Below are 18,244 nucleotides of genomic sequence, written 5' to 3'. Positions count from 1 at the left end.
CATCTGAGATCAATTGGATGATCTAAAATATGGTATATATTAGACCAAGTTCGTTTGTGTGGATCGACTTGAAGTTACAATATGACTGTGTTCTTACAACCTACCAGAGCCAATATAAGAATCCGCCAAGAGTAGTATCCGTATGATTATCATTCTAAAGAATGTATCCAACTTCTATCCTCAAAGAGATTGGCAAATAGGATCTGCAAAAGGTGTGGAGTCTATGACCCTCCAATCGAGCATAATGTGTATAAGGGGGCCTAGTACAGAAGATGGAGTATAGTTATCCATTAGGAATCAGAAAAGTATTCGACATAGGCTAAATGGAAGTTCAGAACCTTTAAGCCGAGGAATTCAACAACAAGGTTCAAAGGTAATATTGGGTGAGACTCACTAAGTTCCGTTGAACTTACGAGCAATTATTTATAATGCAGGATTCTGGAAATTGAACCAGAACGTCAGGAGAGATCAAGCCAGGAATGCACCTAAGAGATAGTTCAAAGAGCAATATTATGCATACAGAGGGGCACTCGTAGGAATATGGCGAGTATTACTCTATGTCATGATTAAGTCAGTTTTAACAAGTTTTAAGTTGTAATGTCTTATACTACTATCGAGAATTTGTTGTATTTAATAAACATCTCCTTCAAAATCTTTTGACTTAGGAAAGAAAATATAAATAAATTAGAAGTATGTTCAGTATGGTTTTTGCCCATTGAAAAATTTTTTTAACTATGGTGGCATCCTATATCTGGATCCAGTAAGTCGAGTCAGGTGTAGGGTGCTATAATTTACTTAAATAATTGAAGTTTGACAATGGAATTAAATTAATTGATCATTATGAAATCTAATAAATGTGTAAATTAAATACATTTTCTCATAAATTCTTTTACAAAAAAGTTGTCATAATTTTAACGGAATTAGAATTGGATTAAGAAAATTATTTAATAGAAAATTAATTAATTTAATAAATAATGTCTATTTTAAGAAATAGAAAAACATGTAACGGGTTGGATTAAATTATAAAGTGTTGGGTTAAAGTCCAAGTATATATAATTGGACCAAATACAGGAGAGGCCTAAATCTCCATCATAATACATATGAGAGGAAACACACCCAATTAGTCGCTTATCTCTTCTAGTTCAACTAGGGGATTGGTTTTTTTTTTCTATTAAATAGACATTAAATGCATTCTACTAATTCAACTAGAGTTTCACTTCTTTTCCCTATAAATAGATGACATCGATAAGACTAAAAATAGAATATGTTACTCACAACTTTTGAGATATTGTTATATTACCTGAAAATAGTGAGAATTTATTTCTAAGTATAAATTCTATTTTTTGAGAATAACAATTCTACCAATTTCTATAAGAGAGAAAGTTTTACTTTCCCACTGAAAGTAAAGAAAATATTTTCACTTTCCCACTGAAAGTAAAGAAAATATTTTCTAGTTTTGTGTTTAACTCAAAAGTGTTCAAGCCCACACTCGAAGTAATTCGTGGTACGAGAATAGAGGAGAAGGTCATTCGATTGAAAGCCGAGAATGACAAAGATCCTTCTAGCCAAAGCATAAGTACAATTTCGGGAAAAAGTTTATTACTATAAGTATCACAAATCAGCTTGTTTTTCAAATTTTATTTTTTTACTGTGTAAGAAAATCATTTTCAAACTAGATTTTTTCCAACAGACTTATGATTGGCTTGGCAAAGACATAGGGGCCCTTTTATAGTTTGGGAGCAAGTAAGCCGAAGGGCTTACAAACCAGAGTTGGTGGCAATACTCAAGGTTAACCTAGTGTTCAATGTGGGCAAGTAAGAGGGGTGGGCTCTTGTGAACAAGATGTACAAGTGAGAAATATAGTTTGAGTTAGGCAAAGACAGAGACATAAGTTGAGGCAAATGTTTTGAGGGGCAAAACTAACTGAAAGAGAGACTAGTTGGGAATCGAACGAGGCATTGAAACAGTTCCAAGATGAGCCAAACTAGTGTCATTCCGAGGACGCGACGAGGGCATTGCGAGAATGGGTAGGGAGAATGTCACAAGTCATAGATTAAAACCCGTGAAAAATGCCCATAAAGCATCTCATGGAGGACAACTGATTAAATGAGGCTCATTGACCTACTTGAATTGGCCCAATTTGTGGAATACATGGATAATCCCATCTACTTGAAGCCTTGGTGGCCCAGTGAAACACTCTAGTTAAACTAGAGTTACCATAGTGAATATTGTAAATCCTAAAGGATAAGATTGTATAGAATTTAAATCCCTTAGGACTCCCATCTTGTAAATAGGAACTAATCTCAATCATTGATGTAACTCAAATTGTACCATTGGATCTAGGGAAGCTTAACTATAAATAGAGCCCTTCCCTTTATTTGTAATCATCCCATTGTATCACATTCTTGAGTTAAAGAAAATTTTTGAGAGCATGTACTCAAAAACTTGGCGTGCTTAGTTTTCTTGTGGCTTTTGTGTTTGATTTGAGTTCCTTTGCCTTGTGAGTTTGCTTCCTCTATACTTTGGTATCTTAGAGAATTTCTGTAAGAAATCTCATCCTTCGAGAGATAGGCTGACTTAGGCGAACTAGAAGTAAAGAAATCACCTAAGGTCGCATGGTTTGCCAGACTTAATTTCTAGCCCTGTGACATAAGAAAGGTCTAGTTAATACCATTGAATCCTGAGTTAGTGATTACATAGATTGAACAATTGAATGAGAGATAATGAGAGATAATTGATTAATTAGATTAGGTGAAGTTAGAGTTCCAAGTCTTTAAGATTGATTGAGAAACATAGGAAATTTTATTGTTTTATTTAATAATATCTTTATAGTTTGCTTAAGTTTAATTAATAGTAATTAGAATTTATTTTATTGATATGGATTAGATAAAAACTGAATTGTTGGTATTTAGCAACTCAGAATTTGGTCATTATGGGAACGATATCTTCTTATCACTTTGTTACTTGATCGATATGTACACTTGCCTCACGAATTTTCAATCATCATCTATAAAAATATTTAAAATATATATTAAAAGTGAAAAGCTTGATAAGGTTCTATCACTAAGCTTGAATTGCTCAAGCTTGAGCTTGACTTGATAATTATTAAATTGAGTTCAAATTTTTTAAGTCGAACTCAAATAGATTGCAAACACCAATGTCTCATTTATACTTCTACTTTAGGGTGAATTGTAATGAAATAGGAAAACAATATGGTTTAAGGAGGTAAAAAGAAATAGGCTTATTGGTAAATAATGCCCTCAGTGGAAAATAAAAAAAATCAATTAAGCCCTCAACAAAATTTAGCACCTAATTGAGCCCTTAAAGGATGAAATATTAATCAATCAAGCCCTTCTGTTAACATTGACTAGGTTTGACCGTTAAGTCTCGTTGGCGTGGTTGACAAACCAATCGGAAGGTGACACATGGTAGCCACGTGTACATCATGCTGACATGACATTTTGTCATATCAACAAATATTTTTTAAAAAATAAATATTTTAAAAAAATACATCTAGGATGACCTTGGACACATGATTGTCCAGATTCATTTGGATGGCAACACGTGACTACTATGTGTCTTCCGATTGGTCTATCAAACACATTAGCGAATCTTAATGGTTAAACATGGTCAATATTAACAGAGGAGTTTGATTAATTAGTTTTTCATCCTTTAAAGGCTCGATTGGGTGCTAAATTTTGTTGAGGGCTTCATTAATTTTTTAGTTTTCACTGAGGACTTTTTACCAATAAATCGAAGAAATATAATGTAAATAAATAGAATGATAGTTGTAACTTAGGTAATTTATACCAAAAGTTTGGGTTACTCGATGCATGGTTGTTTATTATCGGTCTAGTTATGTTAGTGTGTTGATCTTCTTAATGTGTTTAATGACGAGTTTGCTGGTCTTACAACCTTGATTGCTCATGATCCTTTCTAGCAAGCTTGTTGAATCTTTGTTATTAATAACTAGATTAATTAAATGTTCTAGGCCTTGTGAACTGTTTTTTTATGGATAATCTTTTAGTATCGGATATAACCTAATATGTAAGCCGGTATAAATAGTTTAAAAGTGTATTTTGATAAATGTTGTTTGAATTAGATTGATCTATAGGATTAAGAATCAATTGAGATATTGAATTAATAAGAGAAAAATAAGTTGACTCGCGAACTAATTAACTAACAACTAAATCAATTTTTATAATTTTTAATAATTTATTTACTTTTTATCGTCAAAACCAATTCAATCGATTAAACTGAAATTTATTTTCAATTTCATAAACATTAATTTAAAATTTTCAAAAGACGTTTAAAAGTCACAAAGCAAATAAAAAATATCACTATTTAGGAGTACTAAGAAAACAATTATGTAAATGATGTCACGAGCGTGATCAAATAAAATGTAAAATCATAAGGTAAAGATTTTAAGCAAAATAAATAAATAAATAAAAGAAGACAAGCATGGCGGCTACGTGTATGATGGGTATTGACTAAGTAGCTTGTCGAAGGAGAATATGAAAATAAAATTGGACAAACTTTTTTTTTTCTTTTTTGGTTTACCCTTCTTGCCCGCCCGCTAACCGAAACGGTCCAGCAGAAAGAACAGGGACTAGTGGGACCCACATTACTCATACACCACCACCTGTCCTTTTCCATCAAAATTTCTCCACGTGGCACTCATCAAACGGCTTCAAAGTCTCCACAAACTCCCCCTCACTTCTTCTACTTGTTTCCCCTGCTTTCTTGCTCTTTCAGTTTCACTTCCTCCTCCTCCTCCTCCTCCTTCCATTTCTATTTCTCTGCAAGTGTTTTGCCTTTTTCCGCTCTGATTATGACCTGATGATTATATCTCTCTTTCTAAGGTCTCCTTTTTCTCTCTTCTTTTTTTTTTTGTGAATATGATCGTTATTCGATACTGTGGTCTTTATTTCTTAGGATCTTTTTTCCGTCCTTTCTTCGTTTGATTCCTCAAGAGGAAAAAAAAAGTTAAAAGTTCTTTTATTTTATTTTGCCAAAGCACCAGAATTCAACTATCCTTAGCTCTTCGCTCCTTAAATTGCGAATTTTTATGAGGAAGTTTTTTTTTCTTTATTTTGACGTGTTACATTGATAACCTTTTGTCTTCTTTTTTTTTTTGTAAAAAAAAAATTGTTGATGATAAAGTAGACAGGTAAATGTGGTGTAAAATGTAAAAACACTTCCTGATCATCGTTTCATATGATCTTTTTATTTTTTTAAATGTTTAGTTGCATTTATTAATTTTATTTTATGGTTTAATGAGGGAGGTTATGCGTTGTCCTTTAAATGGGGTTTTGAATACTTATTCTAGGGGTTTGTAATTTATGTATGTTGGCTTTTTCGGGATGCAAGTTAAGAATTAGGTGCAGCTTAATTTGTTATTTAAACACTTAAACGTTCTGTTTCTTAAGCTCTGTTTTTTCCCCTTTAATAACTGTATTTATTTTGAATTAATGCTCACGATGAGATATCCCTTAAACTATTCAAAGCTCGATTTCAGGAACTTCTCTGTAACTGTTGCTTTCGATGGCTCTGATTTTTTTTTCTTTTTTTATGAATCTATAGCCGTTTCTGTTTACCAACGAGAATTTTGCATTCACAATGCTCGGGATGAGTACTGCTAGCTTTGATTTATACATAAGTCCAATGTCACTTATGCGAGATAATGGGTTTGTTGGTCTTTTGGTTTTGCATTCGTTGTACACTTTAAAGAGCTGACTCTCTGATGCTGTTGTTTCTGTTCAGTTGTGTTGTAAGGTGAAGCAGCGTTTAGACTTCAGAGTTCAGACCATGTTTGATGGTTCTAAAATGGGGAGTAAATTGGTTTTTCTTCTTGCTTCATGATATTTATTGATAATTTATTAGACTATTAGTCTAATGGGGGGAGTGTGTTCAAGGAAAAGAGACCAACAGGTCGTTGAAGATGGAATGAGAAGAGGAGTGTCTGGAAGGTACGGAAAAAGTGGTAGTTCAAAGTGGCTTCTAACCTCCTTTTCTCGGCCCATGGTGGTTCACCAGCCTGGATTGGCCAATTGCCCGTCTCTCATGGAATTATGCATCCATAAAATATGCGAAGTAAGTCTTATCACATTGGTATCTGGCATGTCCTTTAGGGGATTTTTTTTTCTTTTTTTCTTGAAATTATATTCTTTTCCTATCACAGGACATCAACCAGTATAGTTCATTCACAATGCTTCCAAAGGATATAAGTCAACAAGTTTTCAACAAGTTGGTTCTATCTCATCTTCTTACTGATGTTTTTCTTCAAAAGTTTCGTGATTGTGCTCTAGAGGTGAGTTTTCCCTAAATGGTTAAAAATGGAGCACCTTTATTTTTTTATGTCTTCACAGAGAATGAAATTTACCTGATTTTCATGGTGTTGACAGGATGTTTGGTTGGGTGAATATCCCGGAGTGCAGGATAGTTGGATGGATGTCATCTCTTCACAAGGAACATCTTTACTTTCTGTTGATCTTTCAGGTTCTGATGTGACAGATATTGGCTTGGGTCTCCTAAAAGAGTGCTCGAGTCTCCAAGCCTTAACTTTTAACCACTGTGAAAATATTTCAGAAATTGGACTGAAGCATATTAGTGGTAATGTTCTATTTCTTTCTTGGTATAGATGTTACCATAGGCCAGTTTCTGGCATTTTCCTAGATTCTAGCTTGACAAGATACTTGTAAAGAATTACAAGTCTTCTGTATATGTTTTTCCTTTTATTTATTTTCTGTAGTAGACCAATGATACTGAAAAGTTGGGGCAGATTCTATTTCAAGGCTTTTCTTTTGCTATTTTGTGCTGTTTCTTATTTAAAATCATATTTCAAAGGGGAACAAAAAAAACCTAAAATAAAGATGGCATGCTTCCAATATAACATGTTTGGAAACCGTTAAGTATGAAGTATCTATTAAATGTGTTGTAAAAATTAAAGAAATCCCATAAAACTCTTAAGTGATCGTGGTTAGAGAAATGTTATTCCCATATAATCTATTTTATTAATAGTACAATAAAATTTTGCATAATAGTGCCGTTCTGTGGTTAGGATATCTATGCAATAGTTCTTTGGATTGGCATGCTGTTTGACATTGTTTTTGTGCTGATCACGGGCATTATGTTCCTTGAACTTTTAGGTCTAACGAACTTGACATCCTTGAGTTTTAAAAAGAGTGCTGCAATTACAGCTGAAGGAATGTGTGCCTTTTCCAGCTTAATAAACTTGGAAAAGTTGGACCTGGAGAGGTGCACAGGGATTCATGGTGGATTTGTACACATTAAAGGTTTGTTTTGAATGAATCCTTGTGAGACCTTAGAATGCTTGTGTTCTACTGAATTGTTTGCACCTCCAAAAGTGTGCAGTTTGTAACAATTAACCTCTTCTGAACTCTATTTCATGTATTTTGTAATTGATATTTTTATTTTATTTTCTTTCATGCAATTGCATAAGCAATTTAGTATATTCTGATCATGCAATTCTGAGAACAACATGAGAAAATGGAAATACAATAGATATCATATATTGGGATGAAAGTGTGTGGGCTGGCAGATAAGCTAAACCAGGATCCAATCTCATATTGCATTTAAATATGATCTTTATGCATTCTAGAATGAAGAGTCAACAAGTTTTATGAATTACACAATTTTTAGTTGGAGTTCCTATGTTAGCTGGTTAGTGCAACTCTCTTCCAGAAATTCTTCGCTCTGAAGCTGTCATTTTTTTACTTTTTTCAGGTTTGTCCAAACTTGAATCTCTTAATATCAGATGCTGTAAATGTATCACAGACTTGGACTTGAAGGCTATTTCAGGTAATTTGGACATTATTTTTAGCTAATAGAGGGTGGTACTTTTTCTCACAACAATAATAAGTCAAGCTGACATGTAAGCTCATCATTGCATTCTGATGGTTTTGCCACTGTATTTTCTATTATTATTTCTTAATTTTGTTTACAGTCAAGTAAGATTTAGTATGTATAATTGACAACGCACCAACTCACATAAGGGCAGTAGATTCGAGATTTTTTTGGGGGGTATGGCTTTACATTTCCCTTTTATTTCAGGGCTTAATAATTTGAAGGAGTTGCAAATATCAAATAGTAACGTTACAGATTTTGGGCTGTCTTATTTGAGAGGTATTTGACTACCTGCTCTTTTGCATAGTGGTGGACTAACAGAACAAATTTTTGTCTGTGCTATGTAGAAGGATAGGACTTCTCTTTGTTTTATCTTAATTGTTCTTGGATCATTTCCTCATACATCTGTTACATGATTAATACATCTTACCTGTCCATGGCAGGTTTGCACAAACTTGTTATGTTGAATCTAGAAGGATGTAATGTTACTGCTGGATGTTTGGATTCCATCTCAGGTACAGTTTCTCGTTACAGAGCTTCCATTGATACTATAATAGTACAGTTACTAGCTGCTATACATTGAGCAAGGTTGTGGCTACAGATTTAGTGATATGTGGTTCATGTGGGAAATTGGTTAGTTGATGTACTGTCTTATAGGTGGGAGATAGGTGGATAAGGATAGAGTCTCGACCATTATCATGCATAGAAGATCAAACTTCATCATAGTGCAACAAACAATGAGTCATTAACAAGTTCATGGAGTTTGAGTGATTACTGAATTTCCTGGAACTATAATAATTTTCATGTTTTATGCAACCATCTCTCAAGTTTTTTCCTCCCTTTGAAGCTGGGACTGGGATTGTAATATGTTATTCAACTTGATACCAGAGAACATATAACATGTTCAGTTAATTATAAAATATTTATTCTATGTGCAGCTCTTGTTGCTTTGGCATTCTTAAATCTAGGAAGATGTGGCCTGACTGATGATGGATGTGACAAGTTTTCTGGTGAGTTGTATTTGATTTCTTTCAATGTTTTGATTCTTGAATCAACACATAGAACTACTTCGTTGCTAAGTATAGTTGGAATGTTGACTTTATTTACTACTAATTTGCAGGACTTGAGAGTTTGAAGGTATTGAACCTGGCATTTAACAATATAACAGATGCATGCTTAGTGCACCTAAAAGGTTCTCTCTCCCTTCCTCCCTCCCTCCCTCCCTCATTTAACTCTTGCTGGGAGTGGACCATTTGTATTCTTCTTTTCCTTGAACAATAATTAGAGGGTTTTCGAGTTAATGATTTTTCTAGGTTAGTGAATTGCATGTTACTTGCCATAAAATATGGGAATTGAAACCTTCATATTGTTAAAGGTGTGGCTTTTGATTTGGCACTAGACTTATTCAGGCAAAACTTTTGATTGAACTATAATGATGGTATTCACGAACTGCTATCTTATGCTTTCTATTTTGACAATTACAATGATTGAAATAACATAACCTGTGGTCCAAAAGTGAACAATTTCCATTGCAAACCATATAACTGCTATGCCTACCCTATGTACTCATCCTGGTTTGCATTTCACGTCATTATTGTTGATTGAATTTGAATAAACTGAACTATTGTTCTTTTGGCTCATTTTACATTTGATTTTGGCAACCTTTGTATTTGAAATGGTGTTAAGTTTGTTTAATTTGGTATATCTTTTCTTTCCAGGATTAACAAATTTGGAGAGCCTGAATTTAGATTCATGTAAAATTGGGGATGAAGGCCTTGCTAATTTAACAGGTTTATATGACATGCTTCATTTTCCTGCTAGTTGAACTGTTATGTTGGGAGGGTCTCCCTTTGCTTTGAAAATTTTCATGACTGAGTTCATCTTGTGCTTTTATTTTCAGGCCTTTCACTCCTCAAAAGTCTAGAGTTGTCCGATACTGAAGTCGGAAGCAGTGGACTGCGACACCTGTCTGGTTAATAATCTATCTCTTATAATCTTACACCTGTGTGACACTACTGGTTCTAAAATCTTGCTATTAGCTATGAATATGATTGAGTTTCAGTAATACATTTATTGAAACATATCTTCTTGTGAGGTTTGTTTTCATAAATAACATTGTTTGCAGATTCCATTAAGATGGCTTTCTTAATTGTCCTGTCCTTTCTATTGAGTTAATATGTTCTTTTATACAATTGAAGTGGCTAATTTACGTGGATTCCCTTTATGTGTATTCCTTCATTATATGGTGACAATTTGAAGATGTGAGAGATGTTTAATATTTCCATTTTGGTCCATTCATAAGTGCATTTATGCCTTGCACATTGACACTGACGAGGCTGAATTTATATCAATGAATAGAATTTATTACGGATTTCAGGACCATGATATTTTCTATGGCGTTGGCTTTGTCAATGATCTAACGAAAAGCTTTAACATTATGGTTGTGATGTTTTAAATAACCTATTTTGATCCTTACCCAGTTCTGCATGGTCTTATTTATAAAGCTAGATGTCCTTGATTTCACTATTTTCTGAAATATTCATTGCATTAGAATGTTAAATACATGATGCTGACTTGGTTCTGCTTTATTAGGATTGACTCATCTGGAGACTTTGAATCTGTCATTCACTTTAGTGACTGATAGTGGTCTAAAAAAGTTGTCTGGATTGACTGCTCTTAAGTCCCTTAATCTGGATGCTCGCCAAATTACAGATGCTGGGCTGTCGGCTTTGACAAGTTAGTATTTTCAGTCTTAGATTATTATTCTAACTTTGTGGTATTTTCATTCTTAGATTATTATTCTAACTTTGTGTCTCTTAAGTTTGGTCGCATTCTCACGTGCAACTATTTAAGGCTTTCTGAAATTAGATTTTGCATCTTCGGTTGAAGCAGAGGTCTTTTGCTGGTCCTTTTATTGTGAAGGGATTTGGAGTTACTTTTTCCCTTGATTTTTATGTTTTACTAGGGGTGACTGTTATGAAATGTACGATGTCTACAATCTTTTCTTTTCTTAGACTATGACAAGATAGCCAGGCTTGGATTTTCTGCTATGAACGGGATCCTTATATGTGAGAAATATCACCTCAGATTAATAAATCTTTGAAAGTAAATAAATAATAACACTTCAAAAGATTTTTGAAGGCAGCTCTGATAATTCATTACAACATTACTTGGAATTGAATAAACAGTAACTTCAAACTTTCCGTGGACTAAAGTTATTTTTTTAGTGTTATGGTGGAAATTTTCTTGCACTATTTTTGTCTCTGGCTCTTGGTGTATAATTGTGCTATTATATTGAAGCCAGTTTAATAGTTTATTGACCATTTAGGCCTGGTGTATCCTTCTGTTATTAAGAATGTCATATCAATTTGCTGCACCAAGATGTCTGTACTGACATATTCATATTCCTAAAGCCAAGTCAAAGTGGCTTCAAATTGCTGATCTCTCTCTTTAAATACTTCTCTCTCTTCTCATTATGTAATGTTTTTAAGGATGCATATAAGTCGTCAATTTGTTCTTATAGTTATTATTTTGTTGATGCAGGTTTGACTGGACTGGTGCATCTAGATCTTTTTGGGGCTAGGATTTCAGACACTGGAACAAATTATTTGCGATGTATGTAAACATTTTGCCATGCCTTAAGTAATTAATAATTGCAAGTTGTGTGATGATTTTGGTTTCCTAGATGTTCTCGCTTTTGCTTATTTAGGAAACTTGTTTTTATGTTTGGTGGTTTGTTTTCTATTCTCATGGCCTCTTGCAGATTGGATATAAAAATTTGACATACTTGAGAAAGTTCAGGGGTAACTTTGAGAAATATAAGGTCCTTTAGTAGATAAACTGAGGTGTATCCAATGACAGTGTTCTTATGATTGCTGTAAATAAACCTAAACCGAGTTAAATGAAATCTCAATTTAATTGTAAACTTTTATCAACAGTTTTTTTTTATGTGATCCAGTTTTGCGTGTTCAATATTCTTACACCACCTTTTTTCATGTGAGACAGGCTTTAAGAACCTCCAGTCCCTTGAAATATGTGGAGGGGGTTTGACTGATGCTGGTGTGAAAAATATCAAAGATCTCCCCTCCTTAACGCTACTGAACCTTTCACAAAACTGCAACCTGACAAACAAATCCTTGGAGTTGATTTCAGGTATGTTTTGCCTTACTTTTTCCTCCTCTAGGCTTGTGGTAGTGTTTAGTGTTTTGTCTTCTTTCCCCTAATTGTTAGGACAAACATTACTGTGCTTGTACAGAAACTGATACAGTGATGTATATAAGATGGTAGTTTATCTCTAGTGTCAGATTATCTCATCTAGCATTAGTCCCACACTCCCACTTGGCATTCTGCAACAGAATCAGTAATTCGCCGCATTTTTACTGCTGTCTAGTAACTTATGACTAGTTGGCCAGGAAGTATGTCTAAAGTATAAATGTATATGATGGAGACAATTGGTGAATTGGGAGCTTATTTGGGTACACTGCTAATAGTTGCTCCTGAATATGAAAATCTTGTAGTCAGTTATCGTTTTCTATGAACCCTCACTGAGCCCTTCTCATGGATTTTGCATTTTGTGTTGCAAATGCAGGACTGAATGCATTGGTGTCGTTGAATGTTTCAAATTCCAACATAACTAATGATGGTTTGCCGTATCTAAAGCCTCTGAAGAATTTACGGTCACTGTCTTTGGAGTCCTGCAAGGTAACTGCGGCTGCAATTAAGAAGCTTCAGTCGACTGCCCTCCCCAACCTGGTTAGCTTTCGACCAGAATAAATGCTTGGGGACAAATGCAACATATGCTGTAATTGTAAATAGCTGCTATCAGCTGGGGATAGCTATCTCAACAGCTAAATAAGTGTATATTGAAACGTGAAAAGCTGCTTTCTAATGGGATGAAGGGACAATTGTGCTAATTTTATGGACTGAAGTGATTGTAAATGCGTGGTTGCTGAATTTGGCATTTCCTCTTTTCTTGTTTTGAAAAAACAAAATTAAAAGATTTGTTAATAGAAATTTCTTGTTTATAGTACACGTTGCCTGTCGAGTTTCTTTCTGAAGATTTGAAACGGAAGGCAAATAATGAGGGGAGGGGTAAGTGTGAGATTCCATCTATTCGGGTAATAGAGCTGTTCAGGAGTCTTACTTGTTCAAGTTGTTTAAAGGTGGAACTTTGTAAATTTAGTTTGGGGTAAATTTGAGTAAATTATGATTTTCGATCCACTAGTGTCATAACTATAAGAGCATAGTAGTGAAACAAAAACCAGATTTCAAGTAACAAAAGAGTTCACCCAGGTCCAATTAGAACTACATGTTTGAATATCAAAGAGTAGAAGCAAAAGCTGAAAATAAGTTCACAATACTTGCTATTCCAAAAATAAATAAATAAAAATTCACAATTCTTAAATCCCTTATAGTAATACAAGCACCAAATCTAGGATCATCATCAACCGAACACAAAGCTCGTCTTCCTTGATGAACACAGCCTATGCTTGAAACCAGAATAAGATACATGCAGCTAGTAATAACAAGTCAATCAGGTAACTATTGCAACTAATGAATTCAGCATGTTTTTTCCTACTTGTTTTGAGGGGAGAAGCTGATGAAGACCAAAGCAGAAAGCATAAAAAAAACATCGGATCCCTGCTCTCATGCTTCAACTCCTCCCCAACACATGTATTGATGTAAACTGAACCTATTTCTTCAAAATCATATCACACAACTTTCAGCAATCCAGTAGTCTCTCCATTGAATCTGAAAGTTCAAGACTGATACTTGATGTAAAAGATAATGGCAATAAAACCTGCACAAGGGATGCTCCTATGTTATTCATGGCAATGAATGGTTTAAATAAATTGCATACAATTTTCTGAAAACATGTAATTGGATGTCACAAACCAGTTTAGCGAACATATCAAAAGTGAAATTTTGAAGTGCATAATATGAATTGCAAAAGATTTCGTGACATGGTCAATTGCTTTTTGTACTAAAGAAAGAATCAGCTTACCTAACTTTAATGCAGTACTTCATATCACTTCAGATAATATGAAGCACTTAACAATGGTCTTTTGACCAAACGTTCTCCTGTAAATCCCAATCAAAACAGTATGGAACTTATGCATGCTCCAGTGCATGATAAATTTTGGAAACTCGCCGTCTAAGTAATGGTTCTAGTCGCCATGATGGAATCTTGCTCTGCCACTTTTTAGCTTCATACATCTCATTCCATGCCTGTATTATCTCGTCAATCTTAAACCCTAAACCTGCAAGTGATAGAAAGGTAAGTTAGTGCTTTTCAAGGGGTAAGCAGATGTCCAGTTGATGACACAAAGTTATGAATTTCTAACCATAGGTTACCTTCCAAAGCAATGTTATTTGAACAGTGGTTCTTTACCATAACAGCTACATCAGTGGGAGAAGCTCCAGCATGCTCAAACTTCTCAACAGCAACCTCCAAACATTCATGCCAGACAGGTAGCCCTAGTTTAAATTCCATGTTCGAACGTTCGTAAAGTATGGTGCCCCATAAAATGTTTATCTGAGCACTCATGTTGATTGCCTGCTCTGCTGCTTCATCTGCTGTTATATCTTTCAGTAAACCATCCAATCCCATTTTCTTCAACTGCTTTTGTTCATCCTTCAAATCAGAAACCTCACGCAGGCGCTGCTGTTCTAACTCTTCCCACATCTGCATACCCCTCTCCATATTTTCCTCAGCATTGTTATAAAGCTGCAGGACCACCTCAGAAGGCCATGTTTCCAGATCAACATTGTTGCCAATTGCATAATACCAAGAAAGTTTTCCCTGCTCAAACTGTTGTTGTGCTAGAGCTAGATGAGCTTCATAGAAATCTGGCTTGATTCTCAGTGCTTCCTCATATCTCTTACCAGCTTTGCTATATTCTAATTGTGCATAATCATAGGTTTTTTTTATCTGCTTAAGTACAGATTCTCTCGAACCATCTTCAGTGAAGTATACCCTCTTCCTTGCCCTGGACATGTGAACATTTCCCCAGTTGAACAATGCTAATGCTGTCATCTCTTGGAATTTCTCAGCAGCCATGTCGAAAAGATCCTGTGCCTCTTCACTTGTAACTATGTCCTCCATGGCCTCAGAATATTGCTTCATACCAAGCTCATGGAGATTCAAGTATGCGTCTAAATCAAACCCAACATAGTTCTTGAATAGTTGAGCAAACTCAATTATCCAGTCATCAATGCAACACGATTCTTTTCTGGTTTCCGCAACTTTTCTGGCATGGCCATTTTCAGTTGCCTTACCTTGTTTGATGTCAAGAATGTGAACTTCCTCATGCTTAAATCTCTCGAAGAGTGGATCCTGCTCAGGATTGACTTCTACAACATACAGCCTCACAGAACCCTGGGATTCTGCTGATATTTCAGCCAATTTCAACTCTTCATCACTGGTGATTGTGACTAAATCACCTTCTTCATCTCTGTATTTGACAAGAACTGCTCTCAAACTAGGAAATCGATCATGAATTACTTCCCTTAGTTGAAGAAGGCTGCAATTAAGTGGTAACTGAGCGCATCTTATATCTTCACCCAAAATCAACTTGACAGTCTTCTTTGGTTCTTCCGCTTTACTGCTAATTTTCTCCTCTATAACCAGTTTATCCTCAGCCTTCTTTTCCTCTACATTTCCATCAACCTCCTTGTCCTCAATTCGATCCGCAGCCTTGTTATCTTTAGCTTTACTGATCTTCTTCTTGTTCTTCTTCTCGGTTTTCTCTTCGACAACTTCTGGAATTTGTGAATTCCTTGGAGGTTCAACAGATTCTTCAGCTTTACTGATCTTTTTCTTGTTCTTCTTCTCTGTTTTCTCTTGGACAACTTCCGAAATTAATGAACCCCTTGGAGGTTCAACAGATTCTTTAGCTTTGCTGATCTTCTTCTTGGTTTTCTCTTTAACAACTGTCGGAGTTTTCGAAGTACTTGGAGGTTCAACGGATTCTAGAGGCAATTCAACAGGTAAACCTTCTTTCTCAAGTGAGCTTCTTACCCTTTCTGAAATCTCTATTGCCATGACATTATTAGGCTCCATGTTAAGAACTGTATTAACATCTCTGAAAGCTAATTCCAGCCTATTCAAAGATTCGTAACACCTGGCTCTCTTTACAAGTGCCTTGCTATACTTGGGAGTAACCTCTAATGCCAAATCACACTCATGGATAGCCTTGGGGTACTCATTCAATCCCATCTGCATATAACATGCAGCAATATTAGTCCTAAGATGGCATACATCTATGTGATTCTTTGGGAGCAATTTGAGAGCCTTCTCATATGTCAACATTGCTCCTTCATGATCCCTTTTCTGAAACAGTTTGTTCCCCTCTTCTTTCAGTTCTTGAGACATGGCAATGAAAACTGCCGTGTCTGAATCATATGATTTCGAACTCTTGTCTCCAACTTTCTTTTGCTTCACATTATTATCCCCTGTTTGCTTCTTGTGCTTTCCACTATGCTTCCCCATTGCAAATCCAACCCCAACTATATTACGTGACTCAATCCAGAAACCCTGACTAAGAAAACAAATCCCTACCCTGGTTCTGAACTAACTTCTTACACAAGTTTAAAAAAGCTCAACCCCAGTAGCTAAAACCACAAGCAAGCTCCCACCACCAAAAAGACCTTAAAACTTTTTATAACTTTTAATATGAATAAAGATTCAAAAACCAGTTCAAATACAGCAGATATGACAAGCACTCCAAAACAAAAGCTCTTAGACACCTAAAAAGAATTAAAACCCAGATACCAAAATGGGAATAGAAAAAAGATATATTATCTTTACCACCTCAAAACTAGAAGCTGTCAGCCCTTAACGAAGTATTAAGAAATCCCAGTTGAGAGAGGAACAGAATAATAGGCACGCTCAGTTTCAGCTAAAAAGATAAGACCTTGATGCAAAACCAAAAATAAAGAAGGAAATTTGAAGGCAAGGGATTATTTATGTGGGGGAAATGAGGTGTGGAACTTTTCCAGGAAAATTGAAAAAGATAATGTTTTTGTGAGAAAATGGAATATGTGTGTTGCAGGGAGAATACGGAAGAAAAGAAAACAGACCAACGTTCTGTTTTATATTTTAGTGTAGCTTTTTTTGTGTTTTTTTTTACAACGTGAATTTCAGCTTAACGTGAACGCCACAAAAAGCTTTCTTTGTGTTTTGTTTTGTTTTTTTTTTTTCAGAAAAAATAAAAAGGACCCATTTTCCAAGGGATTCCAGGTTCCTTGGTAACGTTTGATAAAACGGCCAAAGGCAGAGATTTGTTTTTTTGACTATTGCCACCTTCATTTGTCATTAGAGAATAAACTTGTCAGCTTCTTTAGATTTTGCTACTTCCAATCCAAATAATTATAAAAATCTAATTATATTTATTTAGTAATAGCTTAATAAATTTGGTTTGAAGTTTTATAAATTTTAATCCTAAAGGTTGAATCGTTGATATATGGGGGAAAAATATACATAACAATTTTTTAAAATTATTTATGAAATAAATAAATAAATATTAAAGCAATAAAGAAGAATAGTAAAACACGTGACAAAGGTTCAGAATTCCTTAGCTTTAAAGTTGAAGGGCAGGTTGGAAGAAGTCATGTTTAAAATCTCAATTTTTTGGCAGAAAATGGGAATAAAATAATAAGGATGATAAAATAGAAATGTTTGTCTTGTAATTTCAACCACATGTATAAATAATAAATAAAAAGCCTCAAGGGTGGTGGGTCTGAAGCAACTTCCAAAGCAAGTTGGAGTGCAAACGGTAAACGGCAAGACAAGTGTTGTTGGAAAGAAGATTCCTACGGAAACGTGATGTTGACTATTTACTTTTGTTAGGAGTCACCGCCACAATCCCAATGTCCTCCACCCTCCGTCTCTACGCAACTATGAAAATATCAATTTTTTTTCCTTCAAATGATAAAAAAAATTCCGTATTGTAAATCCTTGATATTATCTTTTTCATTCAAGCTCACATCATCGTTTCCATTGAAGGTCATGATGGGAGAGCTAATGCAATGGACATAATAAATTAATGATACGGTAACAAAAGTAGTGTTATATATTAGTAATTACCAATTCGAGCCCTCTTCGATCCATGATTTGAATAGGTTCCACCCAAAGATTAAGTGCGAAGCGAGCCATGAGAAGACAGCAAGGCAAGCTTGCGGGCCCTACTTGCAGAGCAAGTTCATAGACTCAGTTCGCAAGGAAAAGCCAAGGACCCAACTCGTAACAAAAGGCCTAACTCGTAGGGACTTAGAGAGCTTGCATGTAGGGGCCACGTGCTCCGCAAGCTACCCAAACACGTGTTCAGCAGGTACGAAGCCTGCTCAGAATGTTAGTCCCAGAAACAGAAAGGATCAC

General features: G+C 35.0%; 2 protein-coding genes across 3 annotated transcripts; one reads left to right on the top strand and one right to left on the bottom strand.

Moving 5' to 3' along the window:
- The first annotated feature begins 4,712 nt into the window (after nucleotides 1-4,712).
- LOC107917721 (leucine-rich repeat-containing G-protein coupled receptor 4) lies at nucleotides 4,713-12,895 on the top strand. Of its 2 annotated transcripts, XM_016847007.2 has the most exons (17): nucleotides 4,736-4,862; nucleotides 5,584-5,687; nucleotides 5,764-6,093; nucleotides 6,182-6,310; nucleotides 6,405-6,612; nucleotides 7,149-7,295; nucleotides 7,747-7,821; nucleotides 8,074-8,145; nucleotides 8,310-8,381; nucleotides 8,805-8,876; nucleotides 8,987-9,058; nucleotides 9,585-9,656; nucleotides 9,767-9,838; nucleotides 10,459-10,602; nucleotides 11,410-11,481; nucleotides 11,872-12,018; nucleotides 12,455-12,895. In XM_016847007.2, exons 3-17 carry the CDS (start codon nucleotides 5,896-5,898, stop codon nucleotides 12,637-12,639), a joined length of 1,737 nt encoding a protein of 578 aa, XP_016702496.1. In that variant the 5' UTR covers nucleotides 4,736-4,862; nucleotides 5,584-5,687; nucleotides 5,764-5,895; the 3' UTR covers nucleotides 12,640-12,895. The 2 variants fall into 2 exon arrangements, with proteins under 2 accessions (XP_016702495.1, XP_016702496.1); XM_016847006.2 differs by lacking the exon at nucleotides 5,584-5,687 and having other exon boundaries at nucleotides 4,713-4,862.
- Nucleotides 12,896-13,206: 311 nt separating this feature from the next.
- LOC107917720 (protein PHOX1) lies at nucleotides 13,207-16,995 on the bottom strand. The gene is made up of 3 exons (XM_016847005.2): nucleotides 14,221-16,995; nucleotides 13,871-14,126; nucleotides 13,207-13,666 (listed from the first exon to the last, which is right to left on the bottom strand). Exons 1-2 carry the CDS (start codon nucleotides 16,355-16,357, stop codon nucleotides 13,978-13,980), a joined length of 2,286 nt encoding a protein of 761 aa, XP_016702494.1. The 5' UTR covers nucleotides 16,358-16,995; the 3' UTR covers nucleotides 13,207-13,666; nucleotides 13,871-13,977.
- Nucleotides 16,996-18,244: the final 1,249 nt, after the last annotated feature.

This window comes from Gossypium hirsutum, chromosome A08 (assembly GCF_007990345.1).
Source record: "Gossypium hirsutum isolate 1008001.06 chromosome A08, Gossypium_hirsutum_v2.1, whole genome shotgun sequence".
In the NCBI taxonomy this organism is placed as follows: Eukaryota; Viridiplantae; Streptophyta; class Magnoliopsida; order Malvales; family Malvaceae; genus Gossypium; species Gossypium hirsutum.
This window is presented reverse-complemented; position numbering and strand designations above follow the sequence as displayed.

Excerpts from the sequence above, each read along its gene's own strand:
- LOC107917720 (XM_016847005.2), bottom strand. The coding sequence starts at position 16,357 with ATGGGGAAGCATAGTGGAAAGCACAAGAAGCAAACAGGGGATAATAAT. Across the intron at positions 14,127-14,220 it reads AAATAACATTGCTTTGGAAG|GTTTAGGGTTTAAGATTGAC; the intron begins GTAACCTATGGT and ends TATCACTTGCAG.
- LOC107917721 (XM_016847006.2), top strand. The coding sequence starts at position 5,896 with ATGGGGGGAGTGTGTTCAAGGAAAAGAGACCAACAGGTCGTTGAAGAT. Across the intron at positions 7,296-7,746 it reads TGGATTTGTACACATTAAAG|GTTTGTCCAAACTTGAATCT; the intron begins GTTTGTTTTGAA and ends TACTTTTTTCAG. Across the intron at positions 12,019-12,454 it reads ATCCTTGGAGTTGATTTCAG|GACTGAATGCATTGGTGTCG; the intron begins GTATGTTTTGCC and ends TTGCAAATGCAG.